Consider the following 20,001-nt stretch of genomic DNA (forward strand, 5'->3'; position numbering starts at 1 on the left):
GAACGCCGCGTGTGCGCCTGCGTATAGAGGCCCTTAATGTAATCAAAGTTCAAGGAAGGAGGCTCTAGCGATGCCAGAAGCCGAATGCATATAATGACTCAAATTTTTGCCTGCTCCAAGATTTGCCCATCAAGAGGCCGCGATGCATATATGTACATTTTGCCTGATGCTGCGGCCGCCCACCGGCCTCTAATGTGCACGCAGGGGACCCTGGCTCTGGCCAAGCGCCTGCGACCGACAGGCAGGCACCGAGCAGTCGTCTGGTTCTGCTCTAGCCACGGCTTGTCTAGTGCTCCCACTCGCCGTCAACTTGCTCCCAAAAGTCCAGGAAGCCCTTGAAGAAGTGGACGCCGAGGCCGGGATCCAGGGCACCCGTCGTGGCACGAACGGAATGCATGCTCAGCTGGGGCAGGCCGGCGTCGGCGGCCCTGACGCCCATGAGGCTGGATAGGGTGGGGCCGATGGTTCCGCCGCTGCGAGAGTCGTTGCGGATCTGGAAGTCCTGGGTGCGGGCGCCGCACAGGTCGGCGACGCGTCGGAGGATGGCGGTGGAGACGGCATCGGTCGTCATGTGGCCGTTGGAGTCGCTGCAGATGGCGATGCCCACGTTGAGCTTGGGCACGTGCTGATCGAGGTAGCTCTCGAGAAAGTTGGGGTTGCCGGCGTGGGTGACGTCGGCGCTGAGCAGGAATGAGCGGGCGTACGTCTGGCCGACGAGGCCAGGGCCAAAGGTGGACGGGTTGAGGGCCTCGACGGCGCGCTCGACGACGAGAGGTAGGAAATTGCTCCGGGCGCCCTGACGGACGAGGGAGCCAATCTCCTCGTCGTCGAAGAGGGCGACGAGCTTGATGTAGCTGTCGGAAGGGCCATCGTGGTTGGCGGTGAGGAGGCCCATCATGGCGGACCAGGAGCAGAGCTTGTCGTCGATGCGGCCGGCGGTGATGAACTCCCTGTCGATGCCGCACGTCTGAGCGGGCTGGCTGTCGTACAGCTCAAGCTCCCAGTTGACTATGGAGCTGTATTCGCTGATGCCGAGCTGGCGGGAGATGAGCTTGACGAGTCGCGGGGGCTGGGTGTTGACGAAGGAGCCGACGGGGCCGAGGACCTCGTCGTCGGAGGCGCTCTCGAGGCCGATGACGGGCACCGCCTGCGTCTCCTTGTTGTTCTGGCCGAACATGCCGAGGCCGAAATGGGGCGCGAGCGTGGGAATCTTGGCAATGGGCCAATCGACCTTGACGAGCCTCGTCGTGGTCTTGCCGGAGTCGGCATCGCGGAGGACGACGCGGCCGCCGATGCTCAGGTCGCGGTCCCACCAAGTCTGGTTCAAGCCGCCGGCGTAGGGAGCGACGCCGAGCTGGAGGTAGCCGGCCTTGGTGGGCTTGGTGCTGATGGGCTTGAGGTGCGCCGTCAGGGCGTCGATGTGGCCTCCAATCATCCCCACACCGCTGCCGGGCTTGTAGGCTTTGCCGACGGTGAACGCGATGAGGGAGCTGCCGTTGCGCGTGACCCAGTACTTGCCACCGGCATGGATCCTGCCCGACCAGGAGTCACGGGCAGGAAGCTGTCGAGGTCAGCTCGAGGTACGGCCGAGGCAGAGGTCGGCCAAGGCCGAGGCGGGGGACGGGGGGGGATGATACCTCGTGGAAGCCACACTGGTTCAACATTCGTTTGAAGTAATCGACCGTATGGAACACGGTCGGGTTCTCCTGCAGAAAGTCGCAGAAAGGCTTGGTGAAGGCCTCGGGTTTGCAGGCAACGGCGTGGCCGCTTCGGCCGGGAGCTTGCTGGGGCTCGCTTGGCGGGAGCCTGGCGAGACAGCTGCCACAGGGGCGGTTGTCCGTCGGCACACGACCGTCCACGTCGGCTCCGAAGAGGCTTCTCGTTCGCATGGCAAACGCAGTCTCGGACGCAGGTCCAGGAGCGGCGACGGCGGCGGCATGCATCGAGGCGGGGTGGGGAGCCGACGCTGGAATCGGTGTCGTCGTCCACTGATAGTTCAGGGGAAACTCTGAGGACATGGCGCTCGCTTGGTTCGGCGTACGCTTCGTCATGATGACGGGCAGAGCAACCAATCAATTGACGGTGAGATTGTGAGGGTGAAGGGACGCTCGTGCCGAAGTTGCTTGAATTGGTGGGAGGGGGGGGCAGAGATGGGAGACGAGCAAGGAGCGGAAGAGGATGGACAAGAGTGATTATTATCGTGAAGTTGCTACGACGAGTGACTGGTTCCGATACCGTCCGTTCTCGGGTGGGCAGGAGGTATCAGGCACGCCGAGCGACGGCGGCTATTATTGGTGCGTCGAGGTGGCTGAGACTGCTAACGGGCTCACCGGTCCGAGGTCAGCACTTGCCGCAATCAGCAAGTGGGCCTGCCAGAATTCCGGACCCTGTGGCGGGTGTAACATTACACTCCGTAGACTTTGGAAGTACAGCTATAGTGCTGTACATGTACCAAGCAAGTACAGTACAGTGTGCACAACTACTGAAGTACAGGTAGTATCAGTGCTGGTATTGAGTACTTTCTAGGTACTAGGTATGAATTGTGGCTGTACTCCGTACTGTGTAATTGCCCCATAGTACTCCGTATAGCAACAGTACAGTCCTTACTTGCACGCATGAAGGACGCATCATGTAATTAATAGGTACTAACCTAGTATACTGGGCACGGAGCACATGTACAGTACGGAGTACAGAGCACCTGTTCAGTGGTTTGGCACCCTCTGTAGCGTAACCGTCAAAGTCCATAGTGCTCTTACCCAAGCACATGATCAGCACGGGATACTAAAACTCCAGCAGCCACTGCAGGTGCCCCTACAGTGCGGAGTATGGAGTGGTACTCCGTTTTAAGGGATGATTCGCTTCTCGGCACGATTCGCTACACCCAAGTACAAAGAATGTACTCCGTACTCCGTACTCACAACCAATACTAGGTGCACGACAATGAGGTCATCAGCTAGACTACTCCGTACAGTACTTAATACAGTACCTTCCAACGGAGTAGGCCAGAAACAATCGTTCAAGACCCACCTACAAGACCACGCCGCACAACACGTACAATCACCAAGACTTGACTCCGTGTAGATCTAGTACTTGTGCACCCTACCATAGGTGCTGGAATAGCCCGGATCTACAGAGTACGGACTGCTGCACATGCACAGTACTCGACATGTTGAGCAGTAAAGTCGTAAACAAGCAAAGCATGATGAGGTACTCCGTACAGAATGAAGAATGACCCCCGCAGTCCTGCGACCTGCTCCCTCCGCACTCGCATCCGTGCGCCCGAGTCTTCCACCAGGCAGCACAGTAATGATAATGCCGGCGAGAAGGCCTGAGTGGCAGCTGAAATAACAAAGCTGCATCTTTCGTTGCGTTGCTGTCAGCATTTCGTAGCGAAACGCTACGCCAACGCCGTCATCCCAGGAATCAGTTGAACGTTGTGATCCAACGTCACCAAATCGTACATGACCGTCTGCTTTTTGACAGGCCTCCCCCTCCCGTCGTCCCATACCGACCTGTCCCGACTCGACTCGTCTCTCCGTCTCCGTCCCGTCGTCTAGGGTCCGAAATCGCTCCACTTTATGGACTTGACATCTTGGTAGCACCGGCCCTCCAATGCGTACGCGTGGCTCGCGTAGGAGCCTACGGCGAGGGCGTTGAGGTCGGTGCACTCGGGTAGCAGCCGGACGGGAGCACAGCCTTCGGGGATGTTCCGGTGAGCGGTGCCATCCTTGCCCACCGTCGTCTTGGCCGACTTGAAGATGATAAAGTGCTGGCCTCTGAAATAGGACAGGCTCTCGTTGCAGGCGACCCACGTCTCCTGCGTGAGGAAGGCGTACGGCTCTGGAAACTTGCTGATGCCGATGCCGGGAGTGCCGAGCCCGGCGTCGAGATGGGCCGTCCGCAGCGTCGATGATGCCTCGTCCTTGACGAGCTTCAGACCGGCAGGGTAGGGGGGGGTGCCGCTGTCGGTGACGACGGTGCCGTCACCGGACTTGCTCTGCTCCGACGTCGCGTTTTGGTAGAAGATGCGTGCCGTGCCAGGTCCGGCAACATTGCCGACGAGTGCGAGGCCGGCGCCCGTGTGGATGCTGGTGATGTATGTGTTGTGGATGGGCGGGTCAAAGTCCTTGCACCTGTCGGTGACGTTGACGACGAGGTGGAAGCCTTTGGACAGCGACGTCGCCGGATAGTGGGCCACGCTATCCCTCTCGCCGATGGGAGAGGCAGCGGCCAGGCCGGCGAGGCCAAAGGCAAGGGCCGAAGCAAGCATGGCGCCGGTGCAGCGCGCGATGTTGAGGCCGAGGGATGCGAGCTCGGGGGAGAGTCGTGTAAGTGTAAAGCGTGGTGGGGGTGAAGAGCGTGGTGAGGGCAGTGAAAGAGTGGTGACGAGCGGGCGGTGAAGGGCGGTCAAGAGTGGATGGAGCAATTCAACGAAAATGCCGATGCTGTTTTGTTGGACATGGATGCCGAAGATGGGCGAAATGGCGAAACGGCGCCTTATATCGTCCGTCATGCAACCGCGTAGAAAAGGCACTTGGTGGGTGCGGGGCGTCGCGATGGTGATGATGTCAAGATGTCTGACCCGCCTGGCTAGCGAGGTGGGATGACGGCGGGACCGAAGCGATGTGGCAGTTCGCCGACAGCGGTCCTACGAATTGCTTGAGCGCAACCCCAGCATGCAAGCAGCCATCACAGCTCTTCTGAGCTTCGCGTGCTGGGCTAGCTAGTTAGTGCTCTCGCTAGCCAGAGGCGAAGTGGACCCGCTTACCGCTGTCACCAACAGGCACTGAGCGGCGGCCCACGGGCGTCTCAGAGGGCTGAGACGGCTGTCGCCTCTGGTTCATAAACGTCGGCGCCCATGGGCTACTAACCTCGACACCCCCTTATATCCGCCGCCTCTAGCACATGCAGACATGCCGACGCAGATATACCGATGCCGCAATACAGCACTGCTGCTGACGACAAGGTAAGGAGGGGAAAGGAGGTGGTACGCTATGCATCGCCTGAGCCGGGACGACGGTGCGTTTCTTGCCAATATTTCGAATCATCAATGTCCTGTTCCTGTTCTCTCCAAGCACTCGCCAACATGCATCCCTTCCACCTAAGCGTTCTCGTCATCCACTGCCCCATTGTCTCCCAGTCGACTTCTTTACGTCGGCGTCGACAGCCGACGAGGCAGAAAGTGGTGCGACATGGTTGTAGCCATCGTAATTGCCATTGTCCTACTCTGCACATTCCCTTGCTCTAACCGGTCTCGTTGGCGATGCCTGCCACGGCCAGCTGGAACCTGGCCAGTACCAAGTCTTGACATGCTGCGCCACCGCTTCAAGACGCGAATTGTCCACGCTGCAAAGGGTGACGACGGAAATTTGCCATCCGAGAAATGAAGCACTCGTTGAATGCGATATACACCAAAGCCGCGACGCTTTGCCTCTTCTTCATCACGCATGTGCATACCTTGGGCGCTCCGCCTTCCCCTCAATCATCTGTTACGGACGCAGATTGAGAACAAGGGCTACATGTGGCGGACAAGGGACGAGGTAATGTAAACAATATGAAAGACTGGTGAGAATAGAGACCGGCTTCGTAGGTACGTAAACGAGCATTGAGGCAAGGTTGACGGACTGAAACGAGACATGCTTCCATCGTAAGAGTCGTGCAACACCACTCCAGACAGTCATCTGGCGACGGCGCGATATGCACATCGGTAGCAACCGCCTCACTGGTATAAGGATTACTTTGTTTGACATGCTCTCGCACTCACATCCAGCAATGTTTTTATTTCACAATGGAATTGCGGCAAGAACATGAATCAGTCCGCGGGAGGTGGAAGAATGGGACGACGGGCTTGTGGAATTCTCACTTTGCATGCGGGGTGGCGATGCAAGTAAGTACAGGATCAAAGTACATAAATGGCTGTTCTCCGTACTGTAGGTGTACATGGGCTGTACGGAGAACTTGCAGTAATTTCAAGTATTAATACTTCGTATAAGTAAGTAAGTACTGTACTGTACTTTCTTGCATGTACGCCGTATATGCACTTGTGCAAAAGTGAGTCCAGTGACCGACATTTTGTATCCACTCCGAATGCCGTGTTCCATCACACTGGACAGAGTACAGAGTACGGCGTTCCAGCACCGTTACGCACCGTTGCACTTGATATGCTGCACCATCCCTCGTCTTCTGTCCGTCGCCCGACCTTCATCAACAACAGGAAGCACCACAAGGGAGCAGGATGACCCCTTCCGCGCTGCGAATCGGCTTCGTGCCCGAGCACTTCTCCACCCCGCTCTACTTTGCGCAGAAGCACCATGGTCTCGACGCCACGCTCATACCCTTCCCCTCCGGCACCGGCCACATGGTGACCGCCTTGAGAGCGGGCGAGATTGACGCTGGCATCGGCTTGACTGAAGGCTGGATCGCTGGGCTCGGCAAAGAAGGCATCGAGGGAGACGGGGGATATCGGCTCGTCGGAACCTACGTCGACACGCCGCTCTGTACGTGACACCGCACGTCTTGCTTGCCCGCATGGAGAGCCGAATCTGCGCACCAGGCCTAACCCAGTTGCCTCCCCCCCCCCAGGCTGGGCCATCTCCACCGGCGCCAAGCGTCCCGAGATGACGTCCGTCGATGCCCTCAGAGGCCGAAAGATTGGCGTCTCCCGCATCGGTTCCGGAAGCTACGTCATGGGATTTGTCCTCGCCGACCAGCAGGGCTGGCTCACCAATGCCGCCCAGCCCCCGTACGCGGACACGGTGGTGCTGAACAATTTTGAGAGCCTGCGAAACGCCGTCAACGCCGGCGACGCCGACTTCTTCATGTGGGAGCACTTCACCTCCAAGAAACACTACGACGCCGGCGAGATCCGCCGCCTAGGCGAGATCTACACCCCGTGGAGCAGCTGGAAGATTGTCGCCTCAACCGACTTGGCGCCGAGGGATGGGGCCGTCGACGCGCGCATCGAGACCTTGTTCGAGAAGCTCGATCAGGGCGTGGCGCACTTCAACAAGAACGAGGAGGAGGCTGTGGAGTACATCTCCACCTGCCTGGGGTACACGGAGCCCGACGCGAGAGAGTGGTTGAAGACGGTCAAGTTTCCTTCCAAGACCAAGGGCGTTCAGCCCGGAGTTGTCACCAATTGCGTCGCCATTTTACGAAAAGCCGGCGTTTTGGTTCAAGGCAAGGGCATGGAGCCCGAGGCAATGGTGGTGAAGCTGTGATAACGCACATCCCGGATCGCTTTTGACCAGGTATGCATGCGTTTAGTATGCATGCATTTCCTCTATTTCGAAAAAAAAGGAGCGTCGTGGCACGTCTCAGGCGGCATCGAAAATGAAACTCCCACGAGAGCAGAGCAGGGGGTAATGCGTGAGAGACATCTCTGTCGCCGAATCTTGCATCTTGGATCTGTCTGTTTAGTGTCCTCAACCACATGTCCCGAGTATGCGTCGCACCGAGGCCGCAGCGATCAATCGGCCAAACCATCCCAATCACAGCCTCGGCTACGTACCGTGGCACCTACAAGTAGACCCGAATCGCTTGCAAGAATATTTTGGCAAATTGCCGGTGGGAACGAGGTGGCAGTTTTGCATGCATCACGAGATTCACGAGGTAATTACGAAATTACAACGAAAGTTAAAAAGTCAGGGCTACAGATGGCCCTGGCTGCTACCGTACCTGTACAGTACAGTACTGTACAGTACTTACACTTATCTGCTAGGTACTGATATACTGTAATAGTACTCCGTACTCCATACTTTAATACTCCGTAGGTGTATCCGTGCTAGGCTAGTGCATTATTAGGTTAATTATAGCCTGGATTCCTTTCCATTGTGCACCTGCGTGCATGTACCAGTACCTGTAAAGTGTACCATGATTACCTGCGAGACTCCGTACAGTACCCGCGTTGGGATCTGGACTGGCCACGAAAACGATGTCTCGATTGATACTAGTGCGAGTCTTGACCGACCCTCCCACGTTGCTCCGCATGCGACTCCGCATGGCGACGAATTAATTCGCCAGACCCCCATCCTGTCTCGGTTCGACTCATCATTCGTCTCATCCTCGACATGCCATTCTAGCCCGTACCACCACGCCGTCACTCGTTTGACCCGTACCGCGATTATACCGTACGGCCATCATCTAGGCTGGAGGCGTCCCGAATGCCCAACGCTCACGCTCCTTGCACACCGGGACACCTCCCGCCATGGCGTCGCCCGGGTTGAGGCGCCTCAGCGAGGCCACCGCCTCCGAGATGAGCAACGCACCTACGGCGGAGAGGCGACGGCTGTCCGCCGATGCGGCCGAACTTGCTGTGTCGATAGGCTCCCTCCTTCCGCCGCGGTCAATGGCCGAGAAGCGTGGCTTTCGAGACAGCATCGGCCTCGGCGGCGTCGGCCGGAGGACGCTGGGCATCTGTCTCCTGCTCGTGACGGTATTCTTGTGGACACTGTCCAACTTTCTGGCGAGCGTATGCGTCACCAACCCACCCTCTCTCCATGGATCCATCGATGGACGATGGAACGCGGCGCTGACCTGACATCGTCGGCAGTTCATCTTTTCCGACCACACCTACAACAAGCCATTCTTTCTCGTCTACGTCAACACGTCCGTCTTTGCGTTGTCCTTGATACCCATGTTTGTCAAGTACCTGCTCAGCAATGGAGTTCGGGGACTGCGCAGCGACCTGATGCATATTTGGCGCACCCAGAGGCCCGGGGGCTCGCACACGAAGCTGCCCGCGGATGACGGCGACGACGACGACACGACGGGAGAGCGCTTGCTGGTGGAGGAAGATGGAGGCCTCGAGTCGTCGGTGGATGGACGCGAGGAAAAACTCAGCTTCCGCGAGACGGCCGTTTTGAGTCTCGAGTTCTGCATGCTGTGGTTCATCGCCAACTACTTTGCCTCGGCCTGCCTCGAGTACACGAGCGTCGCGAGCGTGACGATCCTGACGTCGACAAGCAGCGTCTGGACCCTCATCTTCTGCGCCCTTTTTCGCGTCGAGCCCTTTTCCCTGCGAAAGCTCGTCGGCGTCATGGCGTCGCTCGTCGGCATCGTCCTCATCTCCACCGTCGACCTGTCCGGCGAGAGCGACGAGAACAGGGGCTCCTTTCCGCACAAGACGCCGGGCCAGATTGCCATCGGTGACTCCATGGCTTTCTTCAGCGCCGTCGTCTACGGTCTGTACGTGACGGTGATGAAGAGGAGGGTGGGGAACGAGGACAAGGTGGACATGCGCCTGTTCTTCGGCCTCGTTGGCGTCTTCAACCTCGTCTTCCTGTGGCCCCTTTTCATCATCCTACACTGGACAAAGATCGAGCCGGTAGGTCACCCCACGAGGCGTGCCAGCTTCCTTGGTGCTGACGGGGCTGCCATTCTCCAGTTCGAAATGCCGCCAACAGGCAAGGTGTGGATGGTCATCATTGTACGTTTACCTTTGCTGCTGCCAGGGCTCCCTTTTCGGCCGAGCCTTGGCGTCACCGACCCGAGGAGGAACCGACCGACTGACCTGCCTTGTAGATTAATTCTTTGGCTTCGTTCATCAGCGACATGTCATGGGCATTTGCCATGCTGTTGACAACCCCGCTGGTGGTGACGGTCGGATTGTCCCTGACGATACCCCTGTCGCTGGTGGGTGAGATGATCCAGTACGGGCAGTACTCGAGCTTTGTGTACTGGATCGGTGCCGCCGTGGTGTTTGTGTCCTTTGTTTTCATCAACAAGGAGAGCCACGAGGAAGGGGATGGCAAGGCGGGGGGTGGAGAGCAGGATGACTCCTCCGATTCGGCCATGCCGGCATAGGGGACACACGTCCGTATTTGGCGAGATGCATCATCATTTGGCATGTTTGGAAGCACTTACTTGCGCGCACGCGGGGTCGTTTTGCGGGGGACGAACGCGTCGATGCCCGACCCAGACAGGATACAACTCGAGGACGCCCGCGCGAGGCATCAACAGCATGAACGAGGCTTCGTCGACAAGCCTCATCATAACGGCGATTCCGAAAGTTGCTACGTGATGGCTCGGACGAGAGGACAACATTTTTTTCTTCATACGCGTGTGCGTATGTGTCACGTTGGGACCGCCATGCTCTCCAAGCCGAAAACGACGCCATGCATGCATCGGCGCTGCCGTCACCATCACCATCTCATGGTCCGATTGCGGTCTTGCCGCTCGCTGACCGACGTCGGGCGTGCAATTTTGGACGTCGACCAACCCGAATGCCGAGGAACGGCTGTGAAATTTTTTCAGGCGAGGTGGCGCGTCGGAAACATTGGCTGCGATGCCGGGGTGCTGTGCAACGCCATGTGTGGAACGGCGCGACCGAAGACGGTCCAGTGACCAGCGTGTCGGGTGTCGGGAGGCAGCACACCCTGCCGTGGCGGTTTGAAGGCACGATTAACAGGTTGCCCCCCCCCCCCCCCCCCCGTGCGAGAGCTTGGCGGAAAGGAATCTCGTCATCTCCGTCCGGTTGCACGACGCGGGCGGATGCCTTTGAATCCCAAGAATCTGTCAACAGCCTGTGAGATTCGCCTGCCGATTTGTCAATGGCAACGCCACCTCGCACATGCATGGGCAAACCGGCGTTCGAAGACGACATCGCAGAGGTGCATCCGAATACGAGTTCGTAGAGCGTTGATGCGAATAGGCGCGTAGCACGGAGTGGTATGGCCTGTGAATACTTATGTTGGGCCAAAACATGGAGTACTTGCTTAGATTAGACACAGACAGCACCTGTAGTTGTACTGTACGGAGTACACGGATAATAATGAATACAATGATGGCAACGGCAGACCGCCGCGTCGTAGGTGTAAAATGTTAGTCACACGCAGGTACTGTACTAACATGGTACGAAATACGTACGGAGTACTGTAGTGAGAGCTACAATATTACAACTACATGTACTCCGTACTGTACAAGTAATTAGTAGGGAAACCCCACCCCGCCCGTCCTTTCCTCATCGGCAGACCTCGCTGGGATGGAAAGAGCGGCAACAAGGAAAGAACAAGCAAAGCTTCGCCCGATATCGTCTTGCCCCTGGGCCAGTGGAAGCTGAAGCTGCTTATTGTCCCCCCACTTTGCTGGCCCCCACTACTACTCCGAGTCTTCCTTTCCACTTCCCAGCTTTGCTGGGTTTTGCCACCATCCCGGTCACACACGATCCAGCCGTCAGAACGGGTCACCAACACCATTACAGGCGACGCAGCTTGGGTATCCTGACGGGCTGTGGATGCCTTCCGACGCCTCGCAGCTAGCCGCCGCGTAATCACAATCACCAGAGACGGCTCACTCGCCTGGTTGCGCGTGGTGGTAATCCAACCCCGTCTCCCGATATCGAACCCTCCTTGGTCCAATCCCTGGTCGTCGTGTCTGCCTGTGCCTCCTACCATCAGCTGCTCCCTGTGCGCAATGGACGGGCGGGGACAGGACTGGCAACGCGCGCGAGGAGTCCTTTCCGAGGAATCAGTTTCCATGCCAGTCAAGTCGAAGGCTTGACCGCTCGGTGCGAAGTCAGCTCGGCTGCAAGTACCACCGTTGCATTGCGTCAGCCAACATGGCCGCCGGACGACGTGCCTCTGTCTAGCTGGAGTAGAGAGAGCAGGCGAATCCATCGTCCATGCCTGTAGTGCCCTTTCCAGTGCCCTTGAGCCGGCTTCCTGGGAATTTGTGGCACCTTTTGCATGGCCATAACACCTCCCTCTCCCCTTCCCAAGCGATAATAAGTTCGCCCAGGCAATGGGCGACGCTGCCTGCTCGTCTCACTCACACATCAAGTATACCAGTTTTACCCATCTCAGGTATCATATCCCGCCTCAGTCATCGTCTCCTACGTCGGATATCGTCTTTCCACGCTGGATATCGTCTTCCACGCCGGGTATCATCTTCCACCACGGATAGTGTCCTTTACCTCAATTTCGTCTCCTACCCCGGACATCGTCTCCTACCCCGAACATCGTCTCCTACCCCGGACATCGTCTCCTACTTCGGGCATCGTCTCTTACCTCGGACGTTTATTACTACCTGTGATATCGTCGTCACCTTGTTCAAGCAGTCTCATTACCTCGGATATCGCTTCCTGCCATTGACTCCTCGGGCTCTCTGGTATCCAATAGCCCAACCACCTACATCCCGCAACCTCCAATATTCTACATCACTTCTTCGTTCCTAGCCCCCTTCCCTGAACCATTGCCGGAGCCGCGGCGACACCTCCCGATTCACATCTCTCGAATCTCACCTCCTCGCCAACGGACGACCCGTCGCCGATGAGACCATTCCCTGCCATCCACGACATGGAGTCCGTCCACATAGATTCGTTTCGCGAAGACCAGCCGCTCATCGCCTCCATTGCCATAGCTACCCGGGCCGTGCATGCACGGGTTAACAGGCTAATCATCGCACGCCTGCCTCTGGCCCTACCTCCCCATGCGGGAGACCCGGCTCTTTACCTCTCCGGCATTCTTCACATTGCACCCATCTACACGACCTTCGAGGCTCAATGGCAAAGTATCAACACAACGGCACCCCAAGCCGCCTTTTTTGAGGCTCGCCCCGACGGCTTCCATTCGCAGGTACCGGACGAGCCCAAGTCGTCGGAGATGAACAAGTTGTATCGATCCTCGTCAAATTGTGAACGTGTGCAAAACTTGCTCAAGAAAATGTACCTGCCGGGTTTGATGCGTTCTGAACGACTCCGAACCGACATTCGAGCCATGACGGGCTGGTCCGACCGTGCCATCGACGAGCAGCTACAGGCCATCAGCCGGACGGGCCATCTTGCCGAGTTTGTCGGTCACATCGCGCGCGCCGTGACGAACCGACCGCACGTGCTTCTGGCCTATTCATATATCATGTACATGGCGCTTTTTGCCGGCGGTCGCTTCATAGCCGCCTCTCTCGAGGCCGCTGGTCAGGATTTCTGGAACGAGCAGCCGTCTCCCGAAAATTCAATCTGGCACTCGTTGAGCAACGGGGAAACGGCTGACGAGGCGTACCGCCCATCCCCGCCGGTCCGATTCTTCCACTTTGACACACTGACGGACGGGGAAGACCTGAAGCAGGAGTATAAGCAGCGCCTGGCCGACTCAGAGGTGATGCTGACGACCCGCGAGAAACGCGACATTGTCCAGGAGGCTGTTTGCATTTTCGAAAACATTATCCTGCTGACAGCACAGCTGGACCTGGCGTGCTCCCTGATGGGGCAGGAGACCATGGAGCGGAGCGATTCTGTGCATTCTTTCTCGAGTATCCTCGGGAGTAACCTATTCAACCGCTTCCGCGACAGCATTGTCGTCACCAAGGAGCGTCGAGAGCGCGCATTCGCCAAGACCAGATCGGCAAGGCAGTCTAGCGCAAGCTCAGCCTCGGCTCACCTAACTTCCTTGTCTGAACCAGAAATACAGATGTGTCCAGCGTTGAAAAAGTCTGTACGATTCGAAGCGGCGCCGACCTGTCCCGTGCGCAGCCGCGAGGGTTCAATCCACTCCGGCACCTCGCCGCCCGAGAGCCTCAACATGGCTTCGATACGGTTGCAGGCTGTCAGTGTCGTCAATTGGATGCTTGTTGCCGTAGTGGGCATCATGTTCCTCGGAGCGATGCTGACTGGCCATCGTGGTACCATATAGAGCCGAGGGCGAGGTAGGATGTATGGTGGTGCCGTTGCAATAGGAAGGCAGTGGAGGAACAAGGGCCGCGCGTGCAAAGACAAGGCACGGCATTTGCATTGATTTGGACATTCGGGATAGTCGATTGGGACTGTGCATGTGTAGGACCGCAAAGCCGTCGTCGACGGGTACATGACCTGGCACGCTTGTTTCTTACACACTCCTAGATAGGAAGGCTGACGAGGCAGAGAATCACAGTGGAGCATAGCGTGATGTGTCTCAAGGTTAAAACGAAAACCAGCACATTTTACTGCAATACTGCATGATTCATGTCTAAGTAGACTGGATTAGTATCCTGTCGCTATCCCCAATCAAACGCTTCGCCACCCAATGCTCATCAACGCCGAGTTATTACGGCCAGTCCACCGGCGGACGGGTAAGATGATGTTTCAATAAACAATTACACAAGAAAGGAACCAAAACCGTCAGCATTCGTCACGATCCCAGTCGGCGTCGACATCGGCCCATCCGGCAAGATGCCTCTCGCCTCCAAACTCGCCGACCTGGCGGAGGTGGCGGGCCTGGGCCGTGCTATTCTGCCAGTTGCGGACGAGATGGTCGTCAGAGGCGGTGACGAGGGCGCCGTCGACGGTCCAGCTGACCGTCGTGACCTCGCGGCTATGGCCTCGAACAAGGGGCGTGCCTATGCGGAAGATGGGGAAGGCAGCCGTCTGGTTGATGGCGGGCCAAGGAACGACAGGGGCCGGCGAGAGGTGCTCGCGCAGGGATGAGGCGGCACGAAGATGGCGATCGTCGGTGGGGAAGAGGACGGCGCAGTTTCTGGAGGAGCCGACGGCGAGGAGATTGGAGCCGTGGCCGGGACGCATGGCAGACTTGACGAAAAAGGAGCCGACGGTGAGCCTCTCGTGCCTCAGGCCGTAGAGCGGACCAAGTCCGACGACGCCAGCGGGCCGGCGCCTGTATGCATTGTCGCAAAGCTCGGGGGCGTGGCCGAGGATGAGGTGGTTCGTCGAGTAGGCGTACACGGTGCTGTCCTTGCAGACGGCAAAGAGGCGCGAGGCGTCGTTGTTGAGAGTCATGGAGGTGATGCCATACGCGCGCCAGGTGTGGGTCGAAGGCTCCGGTGTCTCGGCCAAGGGCGTCTCTTCGTTCTGTCGACGAGGCTTAATATACCTGGTATCCCAGAGCTTGACGCAAGCGTTGGCCTCGGACGCCGTGAGGAGAAGGTGCTCCCGACCGGCGGGAAACCACTTGATGGCGGTGACGGAGGCCGAACTGACGATGTCCGAATATTTGCGAACATGGGCCTTGAGGATGGTATTCACCGTCGTCACATTCGTCGGCTCCAAGGTAGCATCCAGGCCGTCCGATGGGTTGGGGCCAGTGATCCCAGTGACCGGTGTCGAGGAGCATCGCAGGTCCCAGATCTGCACCCGGCTTGCCCTGTCCGAGGTGGCGAGGACTGCACCCCTAGCGTCGGCAGGTTGAAAGGCGACTTGGCGCAGAGAGTCCCAGTGACCACCACCAAGTTCATGGGCGATGGTCTCGGTCGCCGTGTCGACGATTTTACCTGATCGGTCGCCGCAAGCAGTTGCTAGCCGAGTGTCATCCATGGAAAAGTCCATATCCATTATGGCATTATCATGGACCTTGATGACGGAAGATAGCTTGGCATCGCCCTCGGCGACCCTGTAGGGTTTAAAGAGACGGACGAACCCTTGCTCGTCGCCGATGGCTGTGCGCGGAGTTCTGTTGGCGCTCGCGAGGCTGAATGGTATGCACGTGCCCGGTTGGTCGAAGGGCAGGCAATGGTAAATGTCGGAACTTTCGCTGCAGAAGGAGGCTGACTCGGCTCGTACATCACAGGCCGGTGTGGCGAGCCAGTGCCCGCCAGGACGGGCAGAGAAGCCGTGTTCACGATCGAGCAGCCGGGCCTCGAAGCCTCGGTTTCGAAGTTTCCGGATGGGTTGGGGTCGGTAATCGTCGACCATCTACGGCACCGCACCGTCAGAGAACAGGCGAGTGCGGAGGTGAGATGCCATCAAGAGGCACCGAGGAGGACGTACCGTATCCGGCCCGACATCCGAGTTGACGACAGGGCCATGGTACGGATTCGACTTTCTGACCTGAGCTTGGGCTCCTTTCCTGCTGGCCTTGAAGAATTCGCTCTGGTCGTTCGCGTGAGACGTTGCTTCTGCATTCGGCAAGCGCGGGTGGCTCACCAAGGTTGCGCTCCGTCTCTCGCTCGGAGATTGGCGGGCCTCTGCGGGAGGATCGGTCGTCTCTTCCCTCTCTCCCGTCAGCAAGAGCGGTTCCTGCAACGGTTCGGCCTGGCGAAGACCCCTTCGCCGCTTTGCCGACGACTCGTGCCGCCTCGGCCACCTTCTCTTGTTCGAATCCTCCTCCATGGCTGCCAGTCGTTCCGTCGGAGACGAAGGGCAGGCAGAGTCGGAGGAGGCGGAATCGGCGTCGGCGTCGGCGTTGAGGTCGGAGGCGAGCAGGTGCGAGGCGGGAGACTGCGGAGTCGGGAGCTGGCGGTTGATGGCGGCGGCCCCCAAGGCTCCTAGCGTTGCTCGGGGCGGGAGGGATCGAGGAGTGAAGAACCTGCGAAACCTCCGGGGCGTAACGGAGGGAACTCGCCTCTCCTTGCCGTCCGTCCGGGAAGGCGAGGGGAAAGGCCGAGCGGGAGAGGAAGAGGAGGCCAGCGGCGGGCTCGAAGGCACCGCGGCCGCAGGATATTCATGGCGGTGCATGACTGTTATCGGATCGACCCGTGGATGCAGGACGAGTCGAGGTAGGAGTGACCAGGACCGAGAGCGTAGAGAGCCTATCTCGCGTCGTGGGGCCTAGGTGCTGGTCATGTTGAGGAGGAAGATGCGAGGCGAGGACACGGCGAATGACACGCTGAGCGGACGATGAGAAATAAAAGAGCAAGCGAGGGAGGGGGGGGGGAGGTGCACAGCGACAGCCAGCTTGGACACGTCGACGGTCGGAAGTTGAAGATGATGGCAAGGCTGGGAGTGGAGTGAGGAGAATTGCATTGCATGTACGGAGTGTCGGTACAGTACTTTGCACATGGTGGTCCCTCCGACGCGGTCGTGTCGTCGACGCGGAGCGTGTAAATAGCTTCTAAATTACGGAGTATATTACCTACGCATTTGCAGGGGTCTTAGTTGGGCAGGTTCAGGTACAAGCACGCCAATACACGTGCCTCGTCTTGGAGCGCGTGTGGTATTAATTACTGAGTACGGAGTACTCCGTACTGTAATAAGTACTTAGGCAGCGCGGCGAGCGCCGTGGAGTCGCCATGGTTCATGCTAGTGCCGGTCCCTCAGCACCACTTGTAGCTAGCTGTTTGCGGCCGGCGCACGCGCCACAGTGCCACCCGACCCCTGAAGCCTCATTGTCCAGTGGCGATGGCGCTGAAGGAGGGAGACTCAACAGCGGGCCGCGCGCTGCGATTCGCATCGTTGCATTCCTGCCCCCCCATTCCCGCCGTATTTGCATCGTAACCAGAGAGAAGGCATGCATGGTTGGACGACGGCGCACCTTGAGAATCATCCGCGACCTGTAATTGTACATGCACTCCTATTCCGTGGGTTGTTTTCTCTCTCTATTTATTGCTTGTACGGAGCACTCTGATTCATCCATGAATGATACACTGTACTTACTGTACTGTAGAATAGGTACAGTGAGTGTGTGTAAGTAGGCACCTAGGTACTTAAATATGAGGAAGTGCTCCGTATTGCGTACCTACATCTACATGTAAGTACTGTACGTATCCCCCCACCCCGCACCTGGACCTGCTAGGCTGGCTACTGTACATGTACTTATAGTATAACTCGTGTGCTCATGAGCTGGTATCTGCACTACCCAGTATCACTACAATGTATTAACAGCAAGTAATACACTACGGCGTGCCTACACTACCTAATTTCTACGTACTTATGCTGGTAGCTAAAGGCATTCTCTAGCCCTGATGTCGAGCTTGTGACGAATTGCATCCCCAACGCATGGCTTGTTTGTTGCATTTTCAATGTGTATTCCGCGCCTCCGTCCGCTTCGACCTTCAAAGCATTCAAGAACAGTATGCCATACGTCCCTCGCTTATGGTACTGGCACCGTCGCAGAGACTCGCCCCGGCCCGCTGGTGATTGTTCGACCCACCTTGGCTCCCCTGAGCGTTTGTGGCTCCGAGAACGGCGAGGAAGAGAGATGACGTGCCAACATGTCACGCTGAATCATGTCCTGCTTCTGCCGAAACGAAACAAATCGCTTCCCTTGCCTCCAATCCACCGCACCTCCAGCTTCCATGCGGCACCGATTTTCGCTTTTCTCGACGTAGTTGAAATGAATTGACTTCACTATTCCATACTCCCTGGCCGTGTCCCTTCCCAAGCCTCAGCTTCAGCTGGTGGTTATGTCAGCCGCCGCGGGCGCCACGGCAGCGTCCCAGGTACCAAACGGAGCGATGGTGTGATTTCGGCCAACGATTCGCAACCAAGGGTTCATGCCTTGCGGCACACGACGGTGATCCGCAGTCGAGACACCTGCACGCACCATCTGCCACCTTTCGACAACACCTTTCGACGTCTACAGCCGATCGCTCTCCCTCGGTGCCCGCCATGTGTCGCTTCCTCGTATGACCTCGCTACCTACCCCTCCCGTCCGCCTCGTCTTGCCGAGCTGACGGCGTGCGTAGGTATACAAAGGCAGCGACGAGATTCTCCTTTCGAAGCTGATTCTCGACCCGACGCACTCGATTCTCAAGCAGTCCTTCGACTCCCGCCTACGACTTGTACGGTCACCCCTGCCGCCGGAAGCCCCGGACGCTGACCATGGCTCGCTCGGTAGGACACCCGACGAGGCCAGAACAACGCCGACGGCTTCGGCATCGGCTTCTACACGGACCCCAAGCTCGGCGCCGGCCCCTGCCTCTTCACCTCGACGATCCCGGCCTGGAACTGCACGAACCTCCAGCGCATCGCGTCCAAGACGGCCTCCCGCCTGATCTTCGGCCACGTTCGCGCCACCACCGAAGGCTCCCTGAGCGAGGACAACTGCCACCCCTTCACCCATGGCAGCCTCATGTGGATGCACAACGGCGGGCTCGGTGGCTGGAAGCACATCAAGAGGAGCTTGGCCGCCCGCCTCGCCGACAAGTGGTACCTGGGCGTCAAGGGCGGCACCGACAGCGAATGGGCCTTTGCCCTCTTCCTCGACATCCTCGAGCGCCTCGGCCATGACCCCAGCGCCTGTCCCGCCCACGGTTTCGGACCGACGGTCCTGCGCATGGCCATGGCCAAGACGATTGCCGAGATCAACGAGCTGACGGACTCGATACCGCAAGACGTGCTGCAGAACGAAGACGTCGACACGAGGAGCCTGCTCAACTTTGCCGTCACCGACGGACAGAGCGTCATCTGCACCCGTTACATCAGCAGCGCCAAGGACGAGGCCGCGAGCCTCTACTACTCGTCGGGGACCCAGTGGGTGACGAGAACGGCGGAGCCGACCGACCGACAGTACCAGATGGAGCGCAGGGACAGGGGCGCCGACATCGTCCTCGTCGCCAGCGAGCCGCTGACCTTTGAACGAGGTAACCGCCGCCGCCCGCCGCCTGCCACGGCAAGCTCACGAGCCGCACGAAGAGCCACCAAGCTAACCGGAGGGGACCGGTCGCAGAGAACTGGGTCAATGTACCGACCAACTCCATGCTGACCATACACCGGCAAACCGTCATGGTTCACCCGATCCTGGACAAGTATTACGAGCGGGACCCGTACCATGTTCGATCCAGCGCCTTTGTTCAAGCAAAGGGTCTCGTTTCGAACGAAAAGATTCCCGGCGACCCGTTGTCCCCCGCCAACGAGCATCCGCCGTCCAGCCTCGATGGGTACCGCAAGTTGGCCGCCCAGTCCGTCTGCTCCCGCAGCCTCAGTCCAGACGTACATCGTCGACCAACGACGCCCGTGTCTTTGCGAGATTCGACGGCCCGCTAACCATGTGCCTCGTGGTTCGCCTCGTAGGTGCCTAGCGGATGCCTCGCGGGTGTTTGCTCTGGCTACCTTGCTCTCTGCGTTTCTTCCTGCGTTTCTGCCTGCGTTTCTGCCTGCAATTCTGCCTACAATTCTGCCTGCAATTCTGCCTGCAATTCTGCCTGCGTTTCTGCCTGCGTTTCTGCATGCGTTTCTGCATGCGCTTCTACCGACTGGCAAGATGCCAGGCCTCAACTCGAACGATTGCCTGCGATTTTTAAGCTTTGGATGGCGGGACCAAGGATATATACCATACCCATTGCAATGGATGCCTTGCTACCTCGACTTCTTGCGCCCCCCCCCCCTCCCCCCTTTTGATTTGGGTCTTCAGAATCATG

General features: G+C 58.3%; 7 protein-coding genes across 7 annotated transcripts; 4 read left to right on the plus strand and 3 right to left on the minus strand.

The window, feature by feature from the left end:
• Positions 1–286: 286 nt before the first annotated feature.
• DCS_02730 (vacuolar aspartyl aminopeptidase Lap4) lies at positions 287–2,051 on the minus strand (the record flags this gene model as incomplete). The annotated part of the gene is made up of 2 exons (XM_040800056.1): positions 287–1,561; positions 1,638–2,051. 2 exons carry the CDS (start codon positions 2,049–2,051, stop codon positions 287–289), a joined length of 1,689 nt encoding a protein of 562 aa, XP_040660939.1.
• Positions 2,052–3,553: 1,502 nt separating this feature from the next.
• DCS_02731 (uncharacterized protein) lies at positions 3,554–4,513 on the minus strand (the record flags this gene model as incomplete). The annotated part of the gene is made up of 1 exon (XM_040800057.1): positions 3,554–4,513. One exon carries the CDS (start codon positions 4,511–4,513, stop codon positions 3,554–3,556), a length of 960 nt encoding a protein of 319 aa, XP_040660940.1.
• Positions 4,514–6,235: 1,722 nt separating this feature from the next.
• DCS_02732 (periplasmic binding protein-like II) lies at positions 6,236–7,220 on the plus strand (the record flags this gene model as incomplete). The annotated part of the gene is made up of 2 exons (XM_040800058.1): positions 6,236–6,497; positions 6,565–7,220. The coding sequence occupies 2 exons, from the start codon at positions 6,236–6,238 to the stop codon at positions 7,218–7,220; spliced, it is 918 nt and encodes a 305-aa protein (XP_040660941.1).
• Positions 7,221–8,206: 986 nt separating this feature from the next.
• DCS_02733 (vacuolar membrane protein) lies at positions 8,207–9,804 on the plus strand (the record flags this gene model as incomplete). Its single annotated transcript, XM_040800059.1, has 3 exons — positions 8,207–8,470; positions 8,552–9,427; positions 9,523–9,804. The coding sequence occupies 3 exons, from the start codon at positions 8,207–8,209 to the stop codon at positions 9,802–9,804; spliced, it is 1,422 nt and encodes a 473-aa protein (XP_040660942.1).
• A 2,489-nt stretch (positions 9,805–12,293) lies between these two features.
• DCS_02734 (uncharacterized protein) lies at positions 12,294–13,625 on the plus strand (the record flags this gene model as incomplete). The annotated part of the gene is made up of 1 exon (XM_040800060.1): positions 12,294–13,625. One exon carries the CDS (start codon positions 12,294–12,296, stop codon positions 13,623–13,625), a length of 1,332 nt encoding a protein of 443 aa, XP_040660943.1.
• Positions 13,626–14,089: 464 nt separating this feature from the next.
• DCS_02735 (WD domain-containing protein) lies at positions 14,090–16,378 on the minus strand (the record flags this gene model as incomplete). Its single annotated transcript, XM_040800061.1, has 2 exons — positions 14,090–15,616; positions 15,692–16,378. The coding sequence occupies 2 exons, from the start codon at positions 16,376–16,378 to the stop codon at positions 14,090–14,092; spliced, it is 2,214 nt and encodes a 737-aa protein (XP_040660944.1).
• A 1,872-nt stretch (positions 16,379–18,250) lies between these two features.
• Positions 18,251–19,627, plus strand: DCS_02736 (glutamine amidotransferase class-II protein; the record flags this gene model as incomplete). The annotated part of the gene is made up of 4 exons (XM_040800062.1): positions 18,251–18,265; positions 18,328–18,423; positions 18,480–19,224; positions 19,311–19,627. 4 exons carry the CDS (start codon positions 18,251–18,253, stop codon positions 19,625–19,627), a joined length of 1,173 nt encoding a protein of 390 aa, XP_040660945.1.
• Positions 19,628–20,001: the final 374 nt, after the last annotated feature.

Source organism: Drechmeria coniospora, chromosome 01 (genome assembly GCF_001625195.1).
Source record: "Drechmeria coniospora strain ARSEF 6962 chromosome 01, whole genome shotgun sequence".
NCBI lineage: Eukaryota > Fungi > Ascomycota > Sordariomycetes > Hypocreales > Ophiocordycipitaceae > Drechmeria > Drechmeria coniospora.